We start from the raw sequence: 22,553 nt of genomic DNA on the forward strand, positions 1-22,553 counted from the left end.
TACCTGTTCCCTCCAGCATCTTCACAGGGCCCTTTGCTGTTCTGGGATTGATTTGCACTTTTCGCACCACAGTACATTCATCTCTAGGAGACAGAACGCGTCTCCTTCCTGAGCGGTATGACGGCTACGTGGTCCCATGGTGTTTATACTTGCATACTATTGTTTGTACAGATGAACGTGGTACCTTCAGGCGTTTGGAAATCGCTCCCAAGAATGAAGCAGACTTGTGGAGGTCGACAATCTTTTTCTGAGGTCTTGGCTAATTTCTTTTGATTTTCCCATGATGTCAAGCAAAGAGGCACTGAGTTTAAAGGTAGGCCTTGAAATACACCCACAGGTACACCTCCAATTAACTCAAATTATGTATTTTAGCATATCAGAAGCTTCTAAAGCCATGACAATCTTCTGGAATTTCCCATAATGTTTAAAGGCAGTCAATTTAGTGTATGTAAACGTCTGACCCACTGGAATTGTGACAGTGAATTAATCTGTCTGTAAATAATTATTGGAAAATGTATTTGTGTCATGCACGAAGTAGATTTCCTAACAGACTTGCCAAAACTATTGTTTATTATTAAGAAATTTGTGGAGTGGTTGAAAAACAAGTTTTAATGACTCCAACCTAAGTGTATTTAAACTGACTTTAACTGTAACATGGTCAACTAAAAAACATTGTTGAATTTTAGGCTATGGTGTAATGCAATGTTTTGCCGTGTGTGGTAGGTTTTGTGGATTGACACTTATGTAGGTGTCATAACCAGCCATACAATACGTGTCATAACGTCTAAATACATGCATCATGACAGTATTACGACCATATAACAGGTTGACAAGTTACTGTATGTCAGCTGTTATGACATGTTATAACCATGTCATAACATGTCGAGACGCTGGGTGGAAAGTGTTTGCAATATTATTGCGCACTACTGTCTTCACTGGTTCAGACCCATATCTTCACTACACCACCTATATTAAACCTGTGCTTGAATACACCGCCCCCATGTGGAATTTATGTCACTACAACCACTAGCTCAGGATCTCTTCGATGGTGATCAGTTTTTGAAATGAGACATTTCTGAGAAAACAGCATGCCATTACTTTTGTTCTGGAAATTGGTTCCAATACCCTACCTATAATTATGAAGGACGCAAGTGCAATAACTCTTAGTCACAAAATGTATCAACAACTGAAAAGGCTTGTTTAAAAAAAAAATATATATATATATAAATATACTATAAAATGGGAATACGATGGTTGTAACGCTCTTAAATTCTGTGCGCCAACAACAGTGTGGGTGTATATAAACGTTTTAATTAGCCAGTAAAGTAGAAGGATGAAAATCATGGAAATACATTTAGCAATGTACAGTTCTGTATAATTAAATCAAAGACAGTCCAAGGTAAAATCCACATCTACTGTGAGTAAAGGACTGCAGGGGCTGTCTCAACAGTTACTAGCCCAGAGAGCCCTGTCACTAGATACAAAATACCTGTCCAGAAAGACAGGTGGAGGCATTGAAGCGGAAATTGGGCCTCCGACAGGTAGCAAGAGACTGTTCTAACACATACAAATAGGGAGCGAGACATGACGCCCATTACAGGGTCTCTAGATAAGATAGAGATTGAGAGGGGAGTGAGTCCAGGTCAGGAAGCCATTTTGTAGTGGCCCCCCAAGGACCGCAGGTCAGCGTGAGAATTGCCTCTTGTCCCCCTTGCCTTTGTTGACGTGCTTGAAGATTTTGGCTTTGTGAGCGGGCTTGCCCTTCTGGTAGCCGAAGCCGCCACCTCCACCCCTCTTTGTCATCTTCAGTCCTCCTTTGCTGTGAACGTCTGGAGAGGAGTGCTGGGTTAAGGGAAACACTGTACTGACCAATTGAGAAGGCTTTTATCGTTACGACCTGGGGGGGTGCCAGAGGGATGGAATAAAGGATGTTTGACAACAGGCATTGACAAACAAAGTAAGGCGATGCAACCCTTCAGAAACGACATTGGTGAAAATATGCCCAGGCACTTGGCCGTAGAAAAGGATACTGAGGTCGACGTAGGGAGGCACAGTAAAGCCGAAAGACTGTGCCACCATGGGGAGGTTGAGCGTGTTGACACTGTAGATCGCTTTGAGGGAATGAGAGTCGTACGCCCGCACATAGGACTTGTAGGCCTCCTGGGCTGACTTGTGCAGGTAGTAGTTCTTCTCAATCAGCTTATTCAGCTGCAAATAACAAATTGAGAAAACTACAAACCTTTGTGGGCTTGTCAGATAATTGCATACACCCCACTGCGTATTTATTTGGACAGTGAAGCTAAAACTTTATATGAGGCGACAGTGTAGAATGTCAACTTTTATTTGAGGGCATTTTGAAATAGTGCCTTCAGAACATATTCATACCCCTGAACTTATTCAACAGTTTGTTGTGTCACAGCGTGAGTTCAAAATGGATTCATTATAAAAACAATTGTCTCCCAACTACACACAATAAACTTTGAAAACGTTGCACACCTGGATTTTAAAATACTAGATAATTATATATTTTTTGTGTTAAATTCTTCAAGCTCTGTGAAGTTGATTGTTGATAATTGCTAGACAGCCATTTTCAAGTCTTGCCATAGATATAAGCTGATTTAAGTCAACTGTAAAAATTACATGTAGTCTTTGTAAGCAATTCCAGTGTACATTTTGCCTTGTGTTCAAGGTTATTGTCCTGCTGAAATGTGAATTTGTCTAACAGTGGCTGTTGGAAAGCAGACTGAACATGGTTTTTCTCTAGGATTTTGCCTGTGCTTATAGCTGCATTCCGTTATAGCTGCATTTTTATCCTAACAAACTCCCTAGTACTTGCCGATTACGAGCATACCCATAACATGATGCAACCACCACCAAGCTTGAAAATATGAAGAGTGGTACTCAGTGATGTGTGAGATTCACCCCAAACATAACACCTTGTTTTCAGGACAAATGTGTGTATTCAGGACAAAAAAAGTGAATTTCTTTGCCACACATTTTTGCAGTAGTATTTAAGTGCCTTGTTGCAAACAGGATGTATGTTTTGTAATATTTTTTTTTCTGTACAGGCTTCCTTTTCACTCTGTAATTTAGATTAGTATTGTGGAGTAACTACAATATTGTTGATCCAATCTCAGTTCTCATATCACAACCATTAAAACTCTGTTTTAAAATCACCATTGGCCTCATGGTAAAGTCCCTGAGCAATTTCCTTCCTCTCTGGCAACAGGGTTAAAGACACCTGTATCTTTGTAGTGACTGGCTGTATTGATACACCATCCAAAGTGTAATTAATAACTTCACCATGCTCCATGTGTGTGGGGTGCAGAGATGGGGTAGTCATTCCAAAATCATGTTAACCACCATTATTGAACACGGAACGAGTCCATGCAAATTATGAGATTTGTTAAGCAAATTTTTACTCCTGGAATTATTTTGCTTGCCATACCAAAGGGGTTGAATACTTATTGACTCAAGACATTTCAGTTGTAAATGTATTAATTTCTAAAATGCTCTACAAACAAATTTCCACTGAGGTCATGGGGTATTGTGTGTGATTTAATTTAAATAATTTTAAATTCGGGCTTGTAACAAAATGTGGAAAAAGTAAAGGGGTGTGAATAATTTCTGAAGGCACTGTATTTGTTCAACCTTTTAGAAATGAAAGCACAATGTATCTAGTCCCCTCATTTGTGTATTGAAGTGGCAAAAGTTTAGTATTCGGTCCCATATTCCTAGCAATGCAATGATTACATCAAGCGTGGATACAAACTTGTTAGATGCATTTTCAGTTTGTTTTGGTAGTGTGATTATCAATTTAATACATTTTGAATTCTGTCTAACACAAAACGTGGAATAAGGGGTATGAATACTTTCTGAAGGCACCGTATATGAAAATACCCTCAAATAAAATATGTTCTTTACTGTCGCCTCAAAACATTTAATCTCCAATCCAAAATGCTTCAGTATAGAGCCAAATTAAAAGTTTTAGCTTCATTACCCAAATAAATACGTTGGGGAGTATGTAACAGAAGTTAACTCCTGTTCAATGGAAGAAGTTGCTTATGACTTGACCTGAATATTGAATGTGACAGATGTAATGTCAGTTAGCTCTGATTCACATGCAGAAATAAAATGTGGATGAATATCTTACCTGACCCTGGATATCAGAGATCTTTGCCCAAGAGAATTCAAACTCACTCAAAGGAACCTGAGGCAAGATGAACACAATGTAAAATTTCATTTTATAACATATTGCTGCTGAAAGACTTAAATCTTTTGCATGTTTTTCTTGGTTTTGCTGGGTTGAGGTAAAGGGAGATGGTTGGGTTAGGGTCTTACCTTGGCTTGTTTGAGGAAGCGCAGGAAACCCAGCTCCTCTGGCCTGAGGATTAGGAGGGCATGGCCTATGCCGTTGATCCCGCGAGCCGTTCTGCCCACCCTGTGGATATATTCCTAGGAAAAGAGGGAAGAATTATGGAAGAGGGAAAACAATGTGAATGCTTCCCTGAGGCATTGGCTAGAGATGCCTATAGGCTAGGTGTTATTTATGGATAATGTCAAAGCTGCATGAAACAGTGAATCAAACTTCACTAGGTACCTTGGGGTCATCTGGGGGGTCATATTGGACAATCCAGTCTACCTCAGGGATGTCCAGGCCTCTGGCCGCCACATCTGTACACAGCAGGATGCCTGAGTCGGCGTTACAGAACTGGAAGAAGGTGGTGGTACGCTTGGTCTGCTTTTGCTTCCCCTGAGAGATCAAAGCAAAAGGAGATTAGACGTCAGCCACAGACAGCAGTGACCACAGAGGATGCCTGCTGAAGGCTTCCGCATGTTTCGGTTCGGTTGACTAGGCGTACTGAACGTGCATGTTAGCATACTCCCTTAAAAAAGACCTTCGCAATGCTAGCTGTGCCATTAGAGATTCTGGGTTCGAGTCCAGGCTCTGTCGCAGCCGGCCACGACCAGGAGACCCATGGGACAATTGGCCTAGGGGAGGGTTTGGCCGGCAGGGATGCCTTGCCCCATCACGCACCAGCGACTCCTGCGGCGGGCCGGGCGCATGCACGCTGACACAGTTGTCAGGTGTACGGCGCTTCCTCCGACACATTGGTGCGGCTGTCTTCCAGGTTAAGTGGGCATTGTGTGAAGAAGCAGTGCAGCTTGGCTAGGTTGTGTTTCGGAAGATGCATTGCTATCGACCTTCGCCCTCTCCCGAGTCAGTACGGGAGTTGCAGCGATGAGACTAGACTAACTACCAATTGAATACCACAAAATTGGGGAAGAAAGGGGGTAAACATTTTTAATAAAAGACCATGGCTTGAAAAAGGAAAAAAAGCGGCAATAGTAATGTTTGTCCTTCTTGAGACACCATAGCCAAAATAGTCTGAATTAATCTAACTCAAGAAATCTGTCATTGATTGACATTTTTGCCAAACATATTACAGCACATGTTAATGTTTAATGCCACAGAACAATATTTGTTCATATCATATTATAGCACATATCATTGTGCTATAATGGTTTAAGGCCTTTAGACCCAATTGTGATTGTACCAGTCATCTCTGCAGCAGACAAATGAGAGAGAATGCCTTGTGGAGTCAGACTGGGGTTCACTGTAACAAATTTTAAATTGAGTCATAACAACCTGAAAACTTCTGACAGAGTGTAGCCTGCAATATGTTGCTAGCCTTGGAACTATCTTGCTGTTACTCGAGACACAGATTATTTATATTTTAGTTTTGGCGTAATTATCGCCTGTGGTGTATATGGCTTGAGTGTCTTTTAGACTCAAAGTGAGTTGTGTCATGTTCAGTAGGCACTAAACAGATAAACCGTCAGAAACGGGAAGGTACTATCTGAACTTGTCCTATAGAACACACCATTTTGTTTACTTACAACCCTGAGGGGTATACTACAAAGCAGGATCAAGGAGTTAGCCAGGTAACTTGCCTAAATGTTATAAAATACATGCTTTTTATTTATTTTTATAAATATAAAGATAAGCATGAAATGAGCATGGTTTAATTGACTCAAGAACCCAACACGCATAATAGTTTAGCTTTCTTAATGACAGAGGTGACGACTCACGTGGATGGCCATGACAGGCAGGTCAATGTAGTTGAGCAGCTCGTAGTGGAACTTGACCGACATGCAGGAGGAGAAGAACACCATCAGCTTCTTCTTGCGGTTCTTCTTCAGGAAGGTGAAGAGCAGCATGAAGCGCTTCTCTGAGGGACACACCACATAGCCCTGAAAACCAAGACAAGGTTTACATATCAGACCACGCATCCCTGAAGCACCAGAGACAACCAGAGAACCAGATCCCTGTCTGAAGTACACATTCTAACTGATGTGAGGTTTACCTATAACCTTGCCGTGGATGAGACACGGTAAGGTCTCAAACGACCCAATACTCTAACCAAAAACATTAAAGCTTTGCTACTTTCAGATACTTTGAGTCTTGGGCAAGTGACGACTATCCACTTAACTAGCTACAACAAGCTGACCCCCTGACACATCATGCATGAGTATCGTCACTTTGCAGCAGTTAGTCGTTTTGTTTACCTGCTCCAGGCCGTCCACGGTTGCATTGTCCTTGTTGTCGTCCACACCCACGTAGAGGGGCTCCTTCTTCAGGGAAATACGGGCCAGGTCCTCCACCTTACGGGTCTGGGTGGCCGAGAACAGCATCGTCTGCCTCCGCTCTGAGGAAGAATGCACGTTGAACATGTTAAACACTGGGAGTTACACATACAGACAAAAAGCATCATCAAACTCCATGGTACAGTATGTGCAAGGACGGTTATAGCCATGGGTACATACTTGGCAGGAGTTTGATGATCTGCTTCAGCTCCTCCTCGAAGCCGACCTCCAGGATACGGTCAGCTTCGTCAATAATCAGACACTGGAGGTTCTTATACATGAAGCCAGCAGTATTCTACAGAGAGCAAGGGAGTGGAGAGAAACAAATGAAAAGAGTCCAGGACTGAATGTGTGCAAAAATCTAGGTCCCATTTAGTCGACTAGTCCATTATTTGGTCACCAGATTTGTTTTGTCGAGTGGTCGCAAATTAATTGTATTTATTTTAAGGCAGACACACTTGTCTGATTCACACCAGTCTCAGTGGACTGATCCATTGTGGAGTCTGCGGGGATGGCACAGTCTAGCACAGGCATCGCAAGCAAGGGTATTTGATAACATTTTGGAAATAAGTGAAATTGCATTGGTTTCAAAATTGCATTGGTTTTCCATAAATGGCTACTGCTTTGGAAATGTTTGAGAGTTTTCCTAAGGTCTAAAGTATGTGAAGATGTGTCTTTGGTATAATAAAAAAAAGTTGAGTCAAGGAGGGGCTGTGTGGCTAAGATGCACAAGGCGCGACTCTCCCCAGAATGTGCTCTCCTGCCAATTTTTGCACATTCATCGTTTCATAACTTCATTGTATGAATTGTTTGAGTGTTAGTGTCTATCAATTCCCCATTACTTATATATCACCAGTAGAAAATGTACTGTTAATCCCCATCATTTTTAATCTACAATGTTTGTTGGGTTATGGTAACTTCTGTTAATGCATTCAATATTATTACAGTCGTTTTCCATTCTCATTGTCGGAATGGACATGTTATTTGCAGAGCTCAAAACTTATTTAATTACAGAGTCTTGTCAATTTATTAAAGGTCTCTTGTTTGGAGCGCTCCTGTCAATGTTGAGTAAGAACGCACAACTGACTACGCGTCAGAGTAGGTGACCTGGCCTGTGAGAACATGTAGAAATGTGCCCATTTGGGGATGTCTGATAGTATTTCTGATTGTCGTAACTCACCACCAAAGTGGAGCTTCTCAAAAAGCAAGTTAGCAAAGTCTGTTTTTACTCGCATTAAATGACAATTAGGGCTGTCTGAAAATTTGTGTGTTGTGGACCGAGTGTGATTTGTTCTTTCGACCAATCGATTGGTCAACATTTTAAAATGTGTATTTTTCCATATATAGACACACCCTATGTTTGAATAAAATAAACGATAGGTAGGCGACTGAACTTGGCTGATAACTTTTAATCGCAGTGCTTAAAGTAAGAAATTATTGAAGAGGGAGAAGAGATCAATATAGCCTAATCAGAAAGGGGGAAGAAAAACTGTTCCCGACCATCCTCCCCCTGCGACTGGCCTTCGCAGATTCTGCCATTACGCTCCTGAAGTTTTCGTCAACCTTTTCCAATTGGAGTGCCAAGTTATCGTACCATTTCTACTAATCTGCGTGCCAGTTCCGATTTTCATGGAACAGTTTAATTTATAAAAAAGCCTTCATATCTCAAAATCAATGTCATGTGGTTCATCAAAATTCCATCTTAAAGTAACTTATATTGTTATTGCCAACTCTATGCACTGCATGAGGCAAATGGTCACACCAGATACTGACTGGTTTTCTGATCCACTTCCTACCCTTTTTTTGTGGGGGGGTGGGTCTGATCAACAGATGCACATCTGTATTCCCAGTCATGCGAAATCCATAGATTAGGGCCTAATGAATATATTTCAATTGACTGATTTCCTTATATGAACTAACACAGTAAAACCTTGAAAGGGTTGCGTTTATATATATATTTTTCAGTGTACAATCTGATCCTCAGTCAACATTGCGGTGCTCAGAGGTTACCTGGTCCCAACTTTGATATAAATGAATACAGTTACGGTTCTTATCACCATGGTTACCTGGAGGTGGTCAAGCAGTCTGCCGGGCGTGGCCACCAGGATGTTGACGCCATTGGCCAGCCTCTGGGCCTCGGCCGTGCGGTTGCTGCCGCCCATGATCAGGCCGAAGGTGTGCACGTGGTGGGTCATCAGCTCCTTCATCACGCCGTACGTCTGCATGGCCAACTCGCGCGTTGGGGACAAGATCACCACGCCTGTACCTTAGGATAGTGGGGAGCAGGGCTGCGCCTCAGGCACATTTCAGTTCAGTTCCTAGGCCCTTTCTTTAGATCCTACACCTTTGATGCTAGTAAGACTGGATGGGTGAAAGGTAATGAGGGACATTGTGCCTAGTCTACAGGAGAGTTTAGTCAAAACATTGCCATATTTCTTACTCCTACCCAGTCCTTTCATATCTGTGAATGCATAAACAAAAAAAGGGGGGATCTACACACTCTACGGAGACAATAGAGACAGAGCATAGCGCAGTGTTGAACTGTCGTTTTTAGTCACAAAAGGGGCGGCTCCTTGTAATATGCTTCGCCAATAAACATACTTTTGTGCTACCTGAAAATTGAAATGTGCCATATTCCTTGCGGAGGCGGGGTGGGGGGGCAGTGGTGTCGCTTGGTTCCTTGATCTGATCAACAGGCTGCGCATGAAAGTAGCATTGATAACCAAATATAACCTCAGCAACTGTTCAAACAATAAACCAAACATTGTAGCCTTACTAGAATCCACCCAAAAATGTATTTTTTTGTGAAGTAATAACTACAGCTACACGGTAAAAACAGCTGGTGCCTTCTCTATTTTTAGCTGATATGGGAGTGAATACATTGATTATTATTATTACATTATTTCACATGGGTGACATGTGGGATGCCAAGTAACCTACACCTGCCAGTAGGCAGGCACAAAACATGGTAATGTAAATCAAACATGAACTTTCATTACATGTAGGCCTAGCTATTATTTAAATATGCAGTTAGTTCTTTCGAATTAGCTAACAGTTGTGATGATGTTTTCAACTGAATTTTTTTTGCCATCACCCCCCTGTGAACTTTGCTATCTGGGATAAATGCATGGATCCGCGAGGTATCATGTTACCAAAATGTGTCCACTGCTCCAAAAATTCATAGATATAGATATGCACGTGAAGCTTGTAGCATTATGATGCAGAATGTTTATAACATTGAACCAATATAGACGGTTGAAGTAATCTACTAATCTTACCATTTCTGGGCATGAACTTAAGTTTGTAGATGAGCTCGATGGAAGGGATGAGGAAGGCCAGGGTTTTACCACTGCCAGTCTTAGCAGCAGCCAGGATATCTCTAGAAGAGTCAAAATATTGAAAAAAAGGGGGGGGGGGGGTCATCTTTTAAGTCAAAACAATATTAGCCTACTTAGTCCTTTATCAATCCCGTAGGGCTGATTCTAGGATGCAAGTCACCAACTTTTGGTGGTTCTGGATGGATTTTACAGAGCTCTGCTTTAGAGATGCAGGGATACGTGAACAGGTGGCGATTCTGCCTAACATGAAACTTGGAGATGAACTTTAGGCGTACCTTCCCTCCAATAGGGGCTGTATGCTTTTGTGTTGGATCTCAGTCATGTGCTCAAAGCCCATCTCCTTCACACCCTTTAGAGTGTTCTCACTCACCAGAGGCGCTAGAGAGGCAAACGACGTGTCCTCAAACGCACCTGAGATACAGAAACCACAGTTAACAGTTCCCACCTCTGTGGGTTTTGGCATGGAAGGGCTCTAGTCTACCACTAACACATAGGGATGGGCAGGGTTATTCTAATATCCAAACTGACATTGGTATTCGAATAGGCCTACTTGCGAGAGCAGGCATATTCATAAAAAAATAAAAATCATATGCCTATTTTAACAATGAAAAGGCTTTGTCTCAATTAAATCAAATTATCGATGTGACATTGCTACACACACACAGATATACAATGACATTTGAAATGCTTAATTTAATAAAACAAACGCTTGAAAGTAATTGTCAAGACATGCGGCCAATAAAAAGACACAAGCTTCCGTATAGCCTACACAAGTTTCACACGTCGCGTGTAGTTTGTTGTCACTACAGTCAGAGACACCATGTGAAGTGGGAGATCATTAATCAATGAAAAATGGACGTAAAATTCCAGAATTAAGTTAGATAAATGCAACCGACAGGTAGGCTGTGGTTTATTCTGAATGGAATGTTATAGACAAGGAACGGGGGGGGAGCGCAGTGAAATAGCCTCAACTATTCTGGCTGGCTAGCTAACGTCTGACTATCTTAGCTAGCTTCTTTACATCGTTTTGATGCAGTAGAGACAGGCACTGCCAGATGGGATGATAGATAACCTATGCCATTTACACGTTTGTTTAACTAGCGTGAGTCAGTGGCTACTTTTTTGCCTCTCACACACCGCTGGCCCCTGCCCAACTTGTTTAAAGTTTAAAAAAATGTTTTTTATAACTTTTATTATTCTAAATAGTGAAATTATTTTAAATGCCCATCCCATACCAACACAGAACACGGCAAGTAGACTGACTGGGGATTACCTACAGTAAAGGACCATGGTTACCAGGAAGATAAAACACAGACTATTATACATATTTGTATGCTGGCAGAGGCTCAATTGTAAATAGTTCCTGGCCCATATCTAAGACTGAGAAATGATTGCTACACATAACATGCACAACTGACAAGGCTAACATTTGGTTGTGCAAAAGCCTCTATATCATTGAACATGGAATACCTGTCAAGCCAGATGGGAGCTTTGGTTCATCTTCCTCCTCAGTATCCTCAAACTTTTCTCCTTCCCCCCTTTCCACCCCATTCTCACTTCCCTCTTCATCATCCCCCCCCTCATCTCCCTGTTCAAGAGGCTGTGTGGGTTTGTCTGTGGTCTGATCAGCATCCTCCTCTGTCACATCTTCCTCCTTCTTCGCTTTTTTCACACCTACATTAGAAACATTAAATATTTGTTGACATGGACAACATTCACTAACTTGGGAAACTGACACTTTCAGCCATTTACCAGTGATCGGTTCAACAACCATTCTAATAAATGACTGAGTGGTACACAACATTACCTGGCTGTTCAGTGGTGTTGAGCTTTCTTTTATTTTTCTTCTTGACAAAATGTTGTGTTTCCACCTCTGCCGGCCCATTCTTCTCCTCTTTTTGCTGCTTATTCGTGGGTTTGGCATTCTGTGGCTTTGATATGGCTGTGGCCACCTGACTCTTTTCATCACAACACTCCTCTGGAAGTCCGTTTGCGTCGTCTGTGAACAACGTAAATTACACAGAATAATTACATATGTGATTAAAAAAAATAAACTAGGCTATCATTCAACGAACTAGCTAGGTGGCAGCAAACCTTAGCTAACTGACTGTTTGGGAACTTCATTCAAATATGGCAGATAATCCAATAACGGGAAGAGATCAACGTCTCAAAGCCAACAATGTTTCGCTTATGTCTAAGGTTAGCTTTTTTTCTAAAGCAGTAGTGTAGTAGCTAGCTATAAAAACACACGTTAACGGAATGGTGATCATTTTCTTTACGATCGTTGATTTAGCTACGTGTATGAACTAAAAGACTGTCTTTAATGCGTGATTTCCGATATAGATAACTCTGCAGAAACATCCATCAGAGACATACTAGCTAGTTAAGGTAGCTAACAAGGGTAATAGCTACCTAGCCTTGCTTCGAGGTGGCCTAGCGCGATAAAGTGTCAATACAACTTGTCGACAATGATTTCAGTACTGGAAAAACAGTTACCATTATCTTCCTCCTGTTTCCGTTTCTGAAGTAACTTTCGCTCTTTGTTCTTTACGCTTCTTTTCTGGATTTTCTGCCGAAGAAGCCTCATCTGAAGATCTGCCATGATTGCAGCTGAGCACTCACACACGTGGAACTCTTCTTCTTCGGTTGCGTTTATCGGTGATTGGCATCCAACGTTATGGTGCATTACCGCCACCTACTGTACTGGAGTCTGGGCCAGGGATGAAATCAATTTTACCTGCCAGACCCGTTGCTCTTAATTAAAAAAGAGAACAAAAGTTACCCCTTGACTTATTCCACATTTTTGTTGCGCTACAGCCTGAATTCAAAATCGAATTAATATATGTTTTTCTCAGCCATCAATACATAATACCCCATAAAGACAGTGAAAATGTTTTTAGAAATGTTTGCAAATTGATTGAAAATGAAATACAGAAACATCTCATTTACATAAGTATTCACACAATATTTTGTAGAAGCACCTGGGTAAGTCTCTAAGAGCTTTCAACACCAGGATTGTGCAACATTTTCCCATTCATATTCGAACAATTCTTCAAGGTCTGTCAAAATTGGTTGTTGATTATTGCTAGACAACCATTTTTAGGTCTTGCCCACCACCAACAGGTGCCCGTCTTTGCGAGGCAATGGAAAACCTCCCTGGTCTTTGTGGATGAATCTGTGTTTGAAATCCACTGCTCAACTGAGGGACCTTACAGATAATATGTGTGGGTTACAGAGATGAGGTAGTTATTCAAAAATCATGTTAAACACTATTATTGAACACGGAGTGAGTCCATTAAACTTATGTGACTTGTTAAGCAAATTGTTACTCCTGAACTTAAGGGGTTTAATACTTACTGACTCAAGACATTTCAGCTTTTCATTTTTTATTAATTCATAAAAAATTTGACAAACATAATTCCACTTTGACATTATGAGGTACTGTGTGTAGGCCAGTGACAAAACAGTCTAAATTTAATACATTTTAAATTCAGGCTGTAACACAACAAAATGTGGGGGAAATCAAGCGATGTGAATACTTTTGAAGTTACTGCAACTAGCCTGGCTTGCTGACAATTCTGACAAGTCAAAAATTGTACCTTGTTTCTGGTGCATGTATTTCATGACACTCGTTTGCTACAACAAGTGGCAACTTTGTTTCAAAGTTTCATCATGGAATTGTTAATAAGCGGCACCATTATCATGGAAACGTTTTCAACTGCACATCACGTGTTCTTGATCTTAATGCCCCGTCTTAAGTCAGCTGTTGTACAACACGTTCTAAAACTAGGTAGTTTTATCTCTGATCTAGGTCAGGAATGGTCAACTCCAGTCCTCGGGGGCTTGATTGGTGCCACACCTTTGCCCCAGCCCCAGCTAACACGACTTCAGTAATCAACTAATCATGATTTTCAGTTTAGAATGCAATTAGTTTAATCAGGTGTGATAGTTAATTCTATAGACAAAATTATTATGAAATAGTATTCTATCTTTCAGCGAAAGAAGATTACAATAACAATGTCGAAGGTGAAGTATCAATGCATTGAAAACTGCAAAGGACTACACCGAAATCCCAGAACTTCAGGAAAGCAGTGTTTAGAAGACTGGGTTCTCAAATCGGACTACCAAAGAGATTGATCCTGACAGCAGATGTCCCAAGACTTCCTAAAGTGCCACCACCAACAACGGCTGAGCAGCTACAACTTCGAGGAGACGTCGCCATGCAACACAGGGTGCAGTAAGCACATCTTTGAGCTGGGAAGGACCTGAGCTTTCCTTGTTGTCAGACTTGGCCATTCCTGGGAAGTGAGAAAACCTACAGAGTACTCAGAATTGATGAAAGAGGTGGGCCTACAGCCAAGCATATAAATCATAGAAGTAAGGGAAGTTTGTGTGGGCAACAATACTTGTGAATTTATTTTCATTATTGTACTTTTGGAATGGTTTTTAAATGATTTACTAAACTGTTTTTCTCGACAGACAAAATTAAATGGGCCTATTTATAATATGAATTCAGAGGGCCGAAATGATTAAATATTAACGCATTAGACCTCTCACTAAAGGCTTCAGTCATACAAAAGTTATACTTAAATCCAAACTGGTTCTCTAGCAAATTAGTAAGAATGTCTCACCCTGTGTTCAAGAAAGGCAGTTTTCCCTTTATTCAGATTACAACCTCTCACTTTCAGTTATTTGAAAAGGAAATCATCTCCCAAATATTGCTCAAAACAAGCCACAGAAAGTTGGTTGCAATTTCAATTTAATCCACCAGAAAAAACATAACAAATAATTACAGCAAATATTGTGGTTAAACTCATACTAATTGATAAATAAACCATTCTATTTAATTTTTAACAAAGGTATAGTCTTCGTAAATTATATCATAAATACGACTGGTGCAGTTATGTCATCATGCAGCTAACTAGAACATATGGAAATGTCTGCTCTACCCAAAATTACAACCAACCAATTGTGGCACTACCACAAAAATGTAAGAGGGAAGGGGGAGTAAGTAAGGAACTTGTCTGTTAGGCCTGCATTAATTAAAGACCATAATTGGTTGAAGAAAATTGTGATAAAGTATAGCAGTTTTATTTAAGGACAAAACAATTGCCAGCTGTGTCATATAGATTGTAAAATAATTGGGAAGGGATTTTTGATGTACCGATTCCATTGCACATGGTTTATGAACTAATACGCAAAATGACGCCAGTGTTGTGCCGGAAATCTCCCCCTGCAAGAATTCCCTTCCCTTCGCGTGAATGCGCACATACTCAATTCTTCATTGCTGCGACTTCCTTGCTTGTTGAGATTTACATACACTCAATTAGTATTTGGTAGCATTGCCTTTAAATTGTTTAACTTGGGTCAAACGTTTCGGTAGCCTTCCACAAGCTTCCCACAATAAGTTGGGTGAATTTTGGCCCATTCCTCCTGACAGAACTGGTGTAACTGAGTCAGGTTTGTAGGCCTCCTTGCTCACACACACTTTTTCAGTACTACCCACACATTTCCTACAGGATTGAGGTCAGGGCTTTGTGATGGCCACTCCAATACCTTGACTTTGTTGTCCTTAAGCCATTTTGCCATAACTTTGGAAGTATGCATGGGGTCATTATCCATTTGGAAGACCCATTTTCGACCAAGCTTTAACTTCCTGAACTGATGTTTTGAGATGTTGCGTCAACATATCCACATAATTTCCCCTTCTCATGATGCTATCTATTTTGTGAATTGCACCAGTCCCTCCTGCAGCAAAGCACCCCCACAACATGATGGTGCCACCCTTGTGCTTCACGGTTGGGATGGTGTTCTTCGGCTTGTAAGCCTCCCCCTTTTTCCTCCAAACAGTTGCAAACCGTAGTCTGGCTTTTTTATGGCGGATTTGAGCAGTGGCTTCTTCCTTGCTGAGCTGACTTTCAGGTTATGTGATATAGAACTAATTTTACTGTGGATACAGATACTTTTGTACCTGTTACCTCCAGCATCTTCACAAGATCCTTTGGAAGGTCCTTCAGGCCTTTGGAAATTGCTCCCAAGGATGAACCAGACTTGCGGAGGTCTTACATTTTTTTGCTGAGGTCTTGACTTATTTATTTTGATTTTCGAAGGATGTCAAGCAAATAATAATTTTGCACGCCCAATTTTAGTTTTTGATTTGTTAAAAAGTTTGAAATATCCAATAAATGTCGTTCCACTTCATGATTGTGTCCCACTTGTTGTTGATTCTTCACAAAAAAATACAGTTTTATATCTTTATGTTTGAAGCCTGAAATGTGGCAAAAGGTCGCAAAGTTCAAGGGGGCCGAATACTTTCGCAAGGCACTGTATATACATATATATATATATATAATGTATTTTAACAAAGGTATAATCTCTGTAAATTATATCATAAATGCGACTGGTGGAGTTATGTCATACATGCAGCTAACTAAAACATGGAAATGTCTGCTCTACCCAAAATTACAACCAACCAATTGCGGCATTACAACAAAAAACGTATATGGGGGATTGGAAGTGATGCAGACTATGACATTGATGGAAGCTATAATCTATTTTCAATATTAAAGCTGATCTACCCCCTAAAAAATGAATACAAATCTTCTTCCTAGACAACAATGCTCCTGACGGTTTACACTTCAAATTAGCAGACCAACAGGTGGGTAGATATTCAGAAAGATGGATGGACTACCCTGGTGTTAATACAGTACAAAACAAGTCGCTCCCATTACACAGATCAGGTCAAATAGATTTATTAGGGAGATAAACAAGAATCAAGGTAGTCTCTGTAACCTACCTCAAAATAACAAAAGCACAGTGTAAGGGAAACATTCTGATTAAGTCCCATACTGATACCATCCAGACCAAGGAAAAATGAATAGAAAATGACACGAAGTTATCACCAAATTGAGTATTTTTCTTAATTGGGATCCAAATTAAAAATAAAGCACAGTGTAGTCGTGGAAAGTGTTAAACTGTTATGTAAACATACTTGGCGACTTACAGTAGGGAGTGTATACATTTTCATATTATTGTTTTTTGTACTGGGGAGTGCTGGCATTGCAAGTGCCATGCTCTACCAACTGAGCCACTGAGTGTGTTGTAAAGTTCAGGAATCTCCCTGCAATTCATGCAGATGCACCAGCAAGTTTATCCAGAGACCCTGGGATAGCTCTTTGGTACTCCATGATGTAAAAAATAACTCCAGGTAGATGGGAAGCGGCCAGCTCCAGCACCTCTCTGTCACATTGAATGATGCTGGAGAGACGAAGCAGGTACGGGGAGTAAAACATTTAATAAATAACGCACATGGGCCGAGACAGGAACAGCGTCAGCAAACAGGTAACACAAACAAAAGACAATCAAAGCAGAAGCGGAGAACAGAGCTGACAAATACAGGGGAGGTAATAACAGGTGAAGAGTGAGTCCAGGTGAAAGATGTGTATTATATTGTGAAATGGGTAACAGTACTACAGGTGAAAGATTTGTATTAACCTTCATCTAGGCCAGCCTCTCTTTTTGCAGTCAAGCAAAAACCCTTAAACCCTTTACAATGAAGATCTGTGAAGTTATTTGCATCTTTATGAATCATCTTTGAAAGACAGGGCCCTGAAGAAGGGACGATTCATTTTTTGCTGAGTTTATAACATTTTTAGTACATGTTCAGATGGAATCGAGTTATCTTCAATTACCACAGCCACAAAGTCAAAATTGTGTGCACTGGGTTTCCACTAGACAACACAGCCACAAAGTCTCAGAGCGGATGTTGATGCTATGTCAACCAAGCAGCAACCACCAATGAGAGCTGAAGTTTCTGGGATGGCGTGTTCAAATCTTGAAAAAAAACTGCATTCTTGCCAGAGGGTTCTCCAAAAACACCTGTACACACATAGTTATGCAGCGGAGGTTTAAAGGCCCAATGCAGCCCTTTTTTTTATATCAATATCAAACAATTTCTGGGTAACAATTAAGCACCTTACTCTAATACATTTCCAATAAAATAGGCAAAAGTAGCTTTTTATCAAAAAACTATTTATCAACCAATAATTTTGCTAGGACACCATGGAAAGCCGACACTCCCACCCTAGCAAACCTGCTGATTAGAAGGTCCTGTGTAGAATGTATTATCAACCAGAAACTATCAGGAAATAGCACACTTTTGCAGTGTTAGTTTAATCAGTTGTACAATATGATATAAAACACGGGAAAACATTTTTTTGACTGCACTTGGCCTTTAAACATAATCTGTGTTGTATGATTATTGTTTAACCATTGATATGTTCGACTCCATTGTTTTTCAAACCTCTCCTTGGGGACCCCCAGATGTTTCACAATTTTGTTGTTGCTCTGAACCAGCACACCTGATTCACCTAGTCAAGGGCTTGATGATTAGTTGACAAGTTGAATCAGGTGTGCTATCTCTGGAATGGCTGGGGAGACTTTTGACAAAGGCTGTTCTACTTCAGGTAATGCTGAAATGTTTATTGTCTACCAATGGTATGGCCATCCTTTTTTGGAAAAATTCCACTGGTCAAAATGTTTATAATGTATAAAGTATAAATAGTCCTCAATTTAGATTAAACCCTGCAAAAATACTTAACAAATGATTAGTAAATTATTTATGAGGATATATATTAAACATTTTATGAATCATTATTACATACTTTAAAAGGGGTTATACATTTGTGAATAACTATCTTACTAACATTTACAAATGTGGGAATAATGATTAATACATTATGAATAAACTATTTACTAATTCATTATAATGCTTTATTACAAGGTGTTATTTTAAAATGTTACTATAACTTTTAGTTTTTCAGAAAGATAAGCTTAAAATGGGCATGGTTTAATTCACTCAACAAACAAACACATCAACAGTTATTTCTGGTTGTTTATTGAAGTTAGCTGAATGTTTTTACGAGTTTGTTTCTCTGGTTTGAGGGGGTCTTGTGTGAAGCCTGGTCTTTGTGAACATCAGGAGGAGGCCAGAGTCAGAGGAGCGTAGGGAGCAGCCAGGGCAGTGGTAGCTGTGGGAGGTAGGAGGGGGGCAGAGTCATGTAGGGCCTTGAAAGTGTGAAGTAGAACTTTGAAGTTTATCCTCTCCTTCATTGGGAGCCAATGAAGGTCCTGGAGGATTTAATTACAGTACACTACTGGGAAATATCAGTTTTTTGTTTTCATACAATGAAATGTTCATAGTTAATAAATACTAAGAGCTTTAGTAATATTACCACCACATTGCAAACATTTTGTGCTTGCCCAATGCCTATCTACTTCAGTTCAACAAACACATGGGGGCAGCAAACCTTTATTGTCGGTGAGCTGGCCAGTGAAATGCATTCTCCTTACCATTGAACCTCACATTGAAAGGATAACTGATTTGGCAGTGATTTGGAAGGGAGAATTCACATTTTCCACCATTCTACTTTGCACCTATCCAATTACATGTTATCTTGTGGAAGAAAGGAAGGAATAATATAAGAAAAATACAATGACAATGGAATAATTCTCAATTATTTGAACAAATACCTGCTATTACAAAATACTGGAGGCTGTAAACAGATGTGCTAAGCAATTACTGAGGCAAGATTTCTGATCTTAATGTGTTACTTTATTTATAAGTGTCCCTGTTCGTTATAATACTCAGGAAATCATTTGGGGTATAATTAAGCAAAGGCACGAGGGGGTGTGGTATATGGCCAATATATCACGGCTAAGGGCTGTTCTTATGCACAATGCATTGAGTGCCTGGACACAGCCATTGGCCGTGGTATATTGGCCATATACCACAAATCCCGAGGTTCCTTATTGCTTAATTATACCCCAAATGAATATATGAATATACATACATAAATAATGTACTGTACAGTGCCTTCAGAAAGTATTAATTCCCATTAACGTACTACACATTTTGTTGTGTTACAGCCTTAATTCAAAATTGATTAAATCGATTATTTTCTCACACCCATCTACACAAAATACCCCATGAAGGCAAAGTGAAAACAGGTTTTTAGAACATTTAGCTAATTTACTAAAAATGAAATACAGAAATGCCTAATTTACATAATTATTCACATAGCGATTATAGCTGTGAGTCTTTCTGGGTAAGACTAAGAGCTTACCACACCGGGATTGTACAATATTATTATCTGGGATATGTGGGACGGTAGCGTCCCACTTGGCCAAAAGCCAGAGAAAATGCAGAGCGCCAAATTCAAATAAATTCCTATAAAAATCTAACTTTCATGAAATCACACATGTAAGATACCAAATTAAAGCTACACGTGTTGTGAATCCAGCCAACATGTCAGATTTCAAAAAGGCTTTTCGGCGAAAGCAAATTATGCTATTATCTGAGGATAGCGCCTTCATAAACAAAAGAGAGAAAACATATTTCAACCCTGCAGGCGCGACACAAAACGCAGAAATAAAAATATAAATCATGCCTTACATTTAACGAGCTTCTTCTGTTGGCACTCCAATATGTCCCATAAACATCACAAATGGTCCTTTTGTTCGATTAATTCCGTCCATATATATCCAAAATGTCCATTTATTTGGCGCGTTTGATCCAGAATAACACCGGTTCCAACTTGCGTAACTTGACTACAAAATATCTCAAAAGTTACCTGTAAACTTTGCCAAAACATTTGAAACTACTTTTGTAATACAACTTTTGGTATTTTTTAAAGTAAATGATGGATAAAATTGAAGACTGGATGATCTGTGTTCAATACAGGAAGAAAACAAACTGACTCTAGCTTTCTGGTCATGCGCCTCTATCAAACAGTACACATGAAGTGACCCTCGTTCAAGATGGCCGTACTTCTTCATTACACAAAGGAATAACCTCAACCAATTTCTAAAGACTGGTGACATCCAGTGGAAGAGGTAGGAACTGCAAGCAAGATTCCCAATGAAAACCCATTGAAAATAGTGACCTAAAAAAAAAAAAATCTGAATGGTTTGTCCTCGGGGTTTCGCCTGCTACATAAGTTCTGTTATACTCACAGACATGATTCAAACAGTTTTAGAAACTTCAGAGTGTTTTCTATCCAGATACTAATAATATGCAAATCTTATCTTCTGGGGATGAGTAGCAGGCAGTTGAATTTGGGAATGCATTTCATCCAAAATTCCAAATGCTGCCTCCTATCCTAGAGAAGTTAAAAAATTCTTCAAGCTCTGTCAAGTCTGTTGATGATCATTGCTAAACAGTCATTTTCAAGTCTTGCCACAGATTTTCAAGCCAACATTCAATGTTGTGTTGGTAAGCAACTCCAGTGTATATTTGGCCTTGTGTTTTAGGTTATTGTCCAGCTGAAAGGGGAATTTTCTCCCAGTGTCTGGTGGAAAGCAGACTGAACCAGGTATTCCTGTGTGTTACGGATACAGGTATCCTGTGTCTGTGTGTATCCTGTGTTTCTTTTCTCTCCTTCTCCCCTCACAGGTGAAAATCATCACTCCCCAATCAGTCAACAATCAACCCATCAATCAGAAGACACACCTCCTCCTGTTTCCTACCCTATCACAGTTCCTTCCCCATGGTTTAAAAACCCCATCATTTGTTTGCTCTAGAGCTCAATCTCTTTGTAAATGCCATGTTGGTAGATCTCTGTTCTTCATAGATTTCAGTAGCTCAATCTCTTTGTAAATGCCATGTTGGTAGATCTCTGTTCTTCATAGATTTCAGTAGCTCAATCTCTTTGTAAATGCCATGTTTGTAGATCTCTGTTTTTCGACTCTCTCTCTTTGTGTCTTAAACCTCTCTTTTGTTTGAGCACCTCCAAATCACTTTGTCATCTCCTGTGAGTATTGTCTTTGCGTATGGTGTTTGCTGGTGGGAAAAGGGGGAAACCAAGACAAGTCGCCCATGGGCATACACTACCCGTAGGTGAACTTTGTTAAATACACTAGTTAGAACTGGGCGGACCACCCACTGTATTTTTGGTTAGTTAGTTAGCTGTTGTAAAAGTAGGCTAGTCTAGCTTAGGGGTGTTTTTGCATATTTATTGTTTCTTTCCTTGGGTCCAGCTCAGCCCCTTTTCCTGCTCCCCTCATTACCGTGTGTTTATAAATAAACCCTGAGTTTGACGGTATTATTTCGGTTGTCGTGGTTATTTCGTTCACACTTACTTTGTCACAACTATAATTTGCATGAGATATGTTACGGGTCTCATTACCATCCCCCCTAGACTGTCGGGCCAAAAGGGATTCGTAACACTGTGCTAAGCTCTATTTATTTTATTTTTATCTTAAACTCCATAGTCCTTGCCGATGACAAGCAAGCTCATAACATGATGCAGTCACCAACGATGCTTGAAAATATGCTGGAAAATATGAAGAATGGTGTGTTGTGTAGGATTTGGCCCAAACATAACACTTTGTATTCAGGATATAAAGTTAACTTCTTTGCCACATTTTTATTTTATGTTTATTTTATTGTCTTACTGCAAATAGGATGCATGTTTTGGAATATTTGTATTCCGTACAGGCTTTCTTCTTTTCACTATTTCATCCATTGTTGGTCCATCCTCAGTTTTTGTCGTATCACAGCCATTAAAC

The 22,553-nt window shown here is 40.1% G+C and overlaps 1 protein-coding gene across 1 annotated transcript; it reads right to left on the reverse strand.

Moving 5' to 3' along the window:
* Positions 1-1,291: 1,291 nt before the first annotated feature.
* On the reverse strand, positions 1,292-12,613 carry LOC139380416 (ATP-dependent RNA helicase DDX18-like). Its single transcript, XM_071123075.1, has 14 exons — positions 12,483-12,613; positions 11,794-11,985; positions 11,457-11,660; positions 10,262-10,397; positions 9,927-10,027; positions 8,715-8,914; positions 6,829-6,943; positions 6,571-6,710; positions 6,094-6,255; positions 4,601-4,753; positions 4,342-4,455; positions 4,154-4,210; positions 2,031-2,208; positions 1,292-1,829 (listed from the first exon to the last, which is right to left on the reverse strand). Exons 1-14 carry the CDS (start codon positions 12,586-12,588, stop codon positions 1,684-1,686), a joined length of 2,004 nt encoding a protein of 667 aa, XP_070979176.1. The 5' UTR covers positions 12,589-12,613; the 3' UTR covers positions 1,292-1,683.
* Between the last annotated feature and the right edge of the window lie 9,940 nt (positions 12,614-22,553).

Source organism: Oncorhynchus clarkii, chromosome 22 (assembly GCF_045791955.1).
Source record: "Oncorhynchus clarkii lewisi isolate Uvic-CL-2024 chromosome 22, UVic_Ocla_1.0, whole genome shotgun sequence".
Lineage (NCBI taxonomy): Eukaryota > Metazoa > Chordata > Actinopteri > Salmoniformes > Salmonidae > Oncorhynchus > Oncorhynchus clarkii.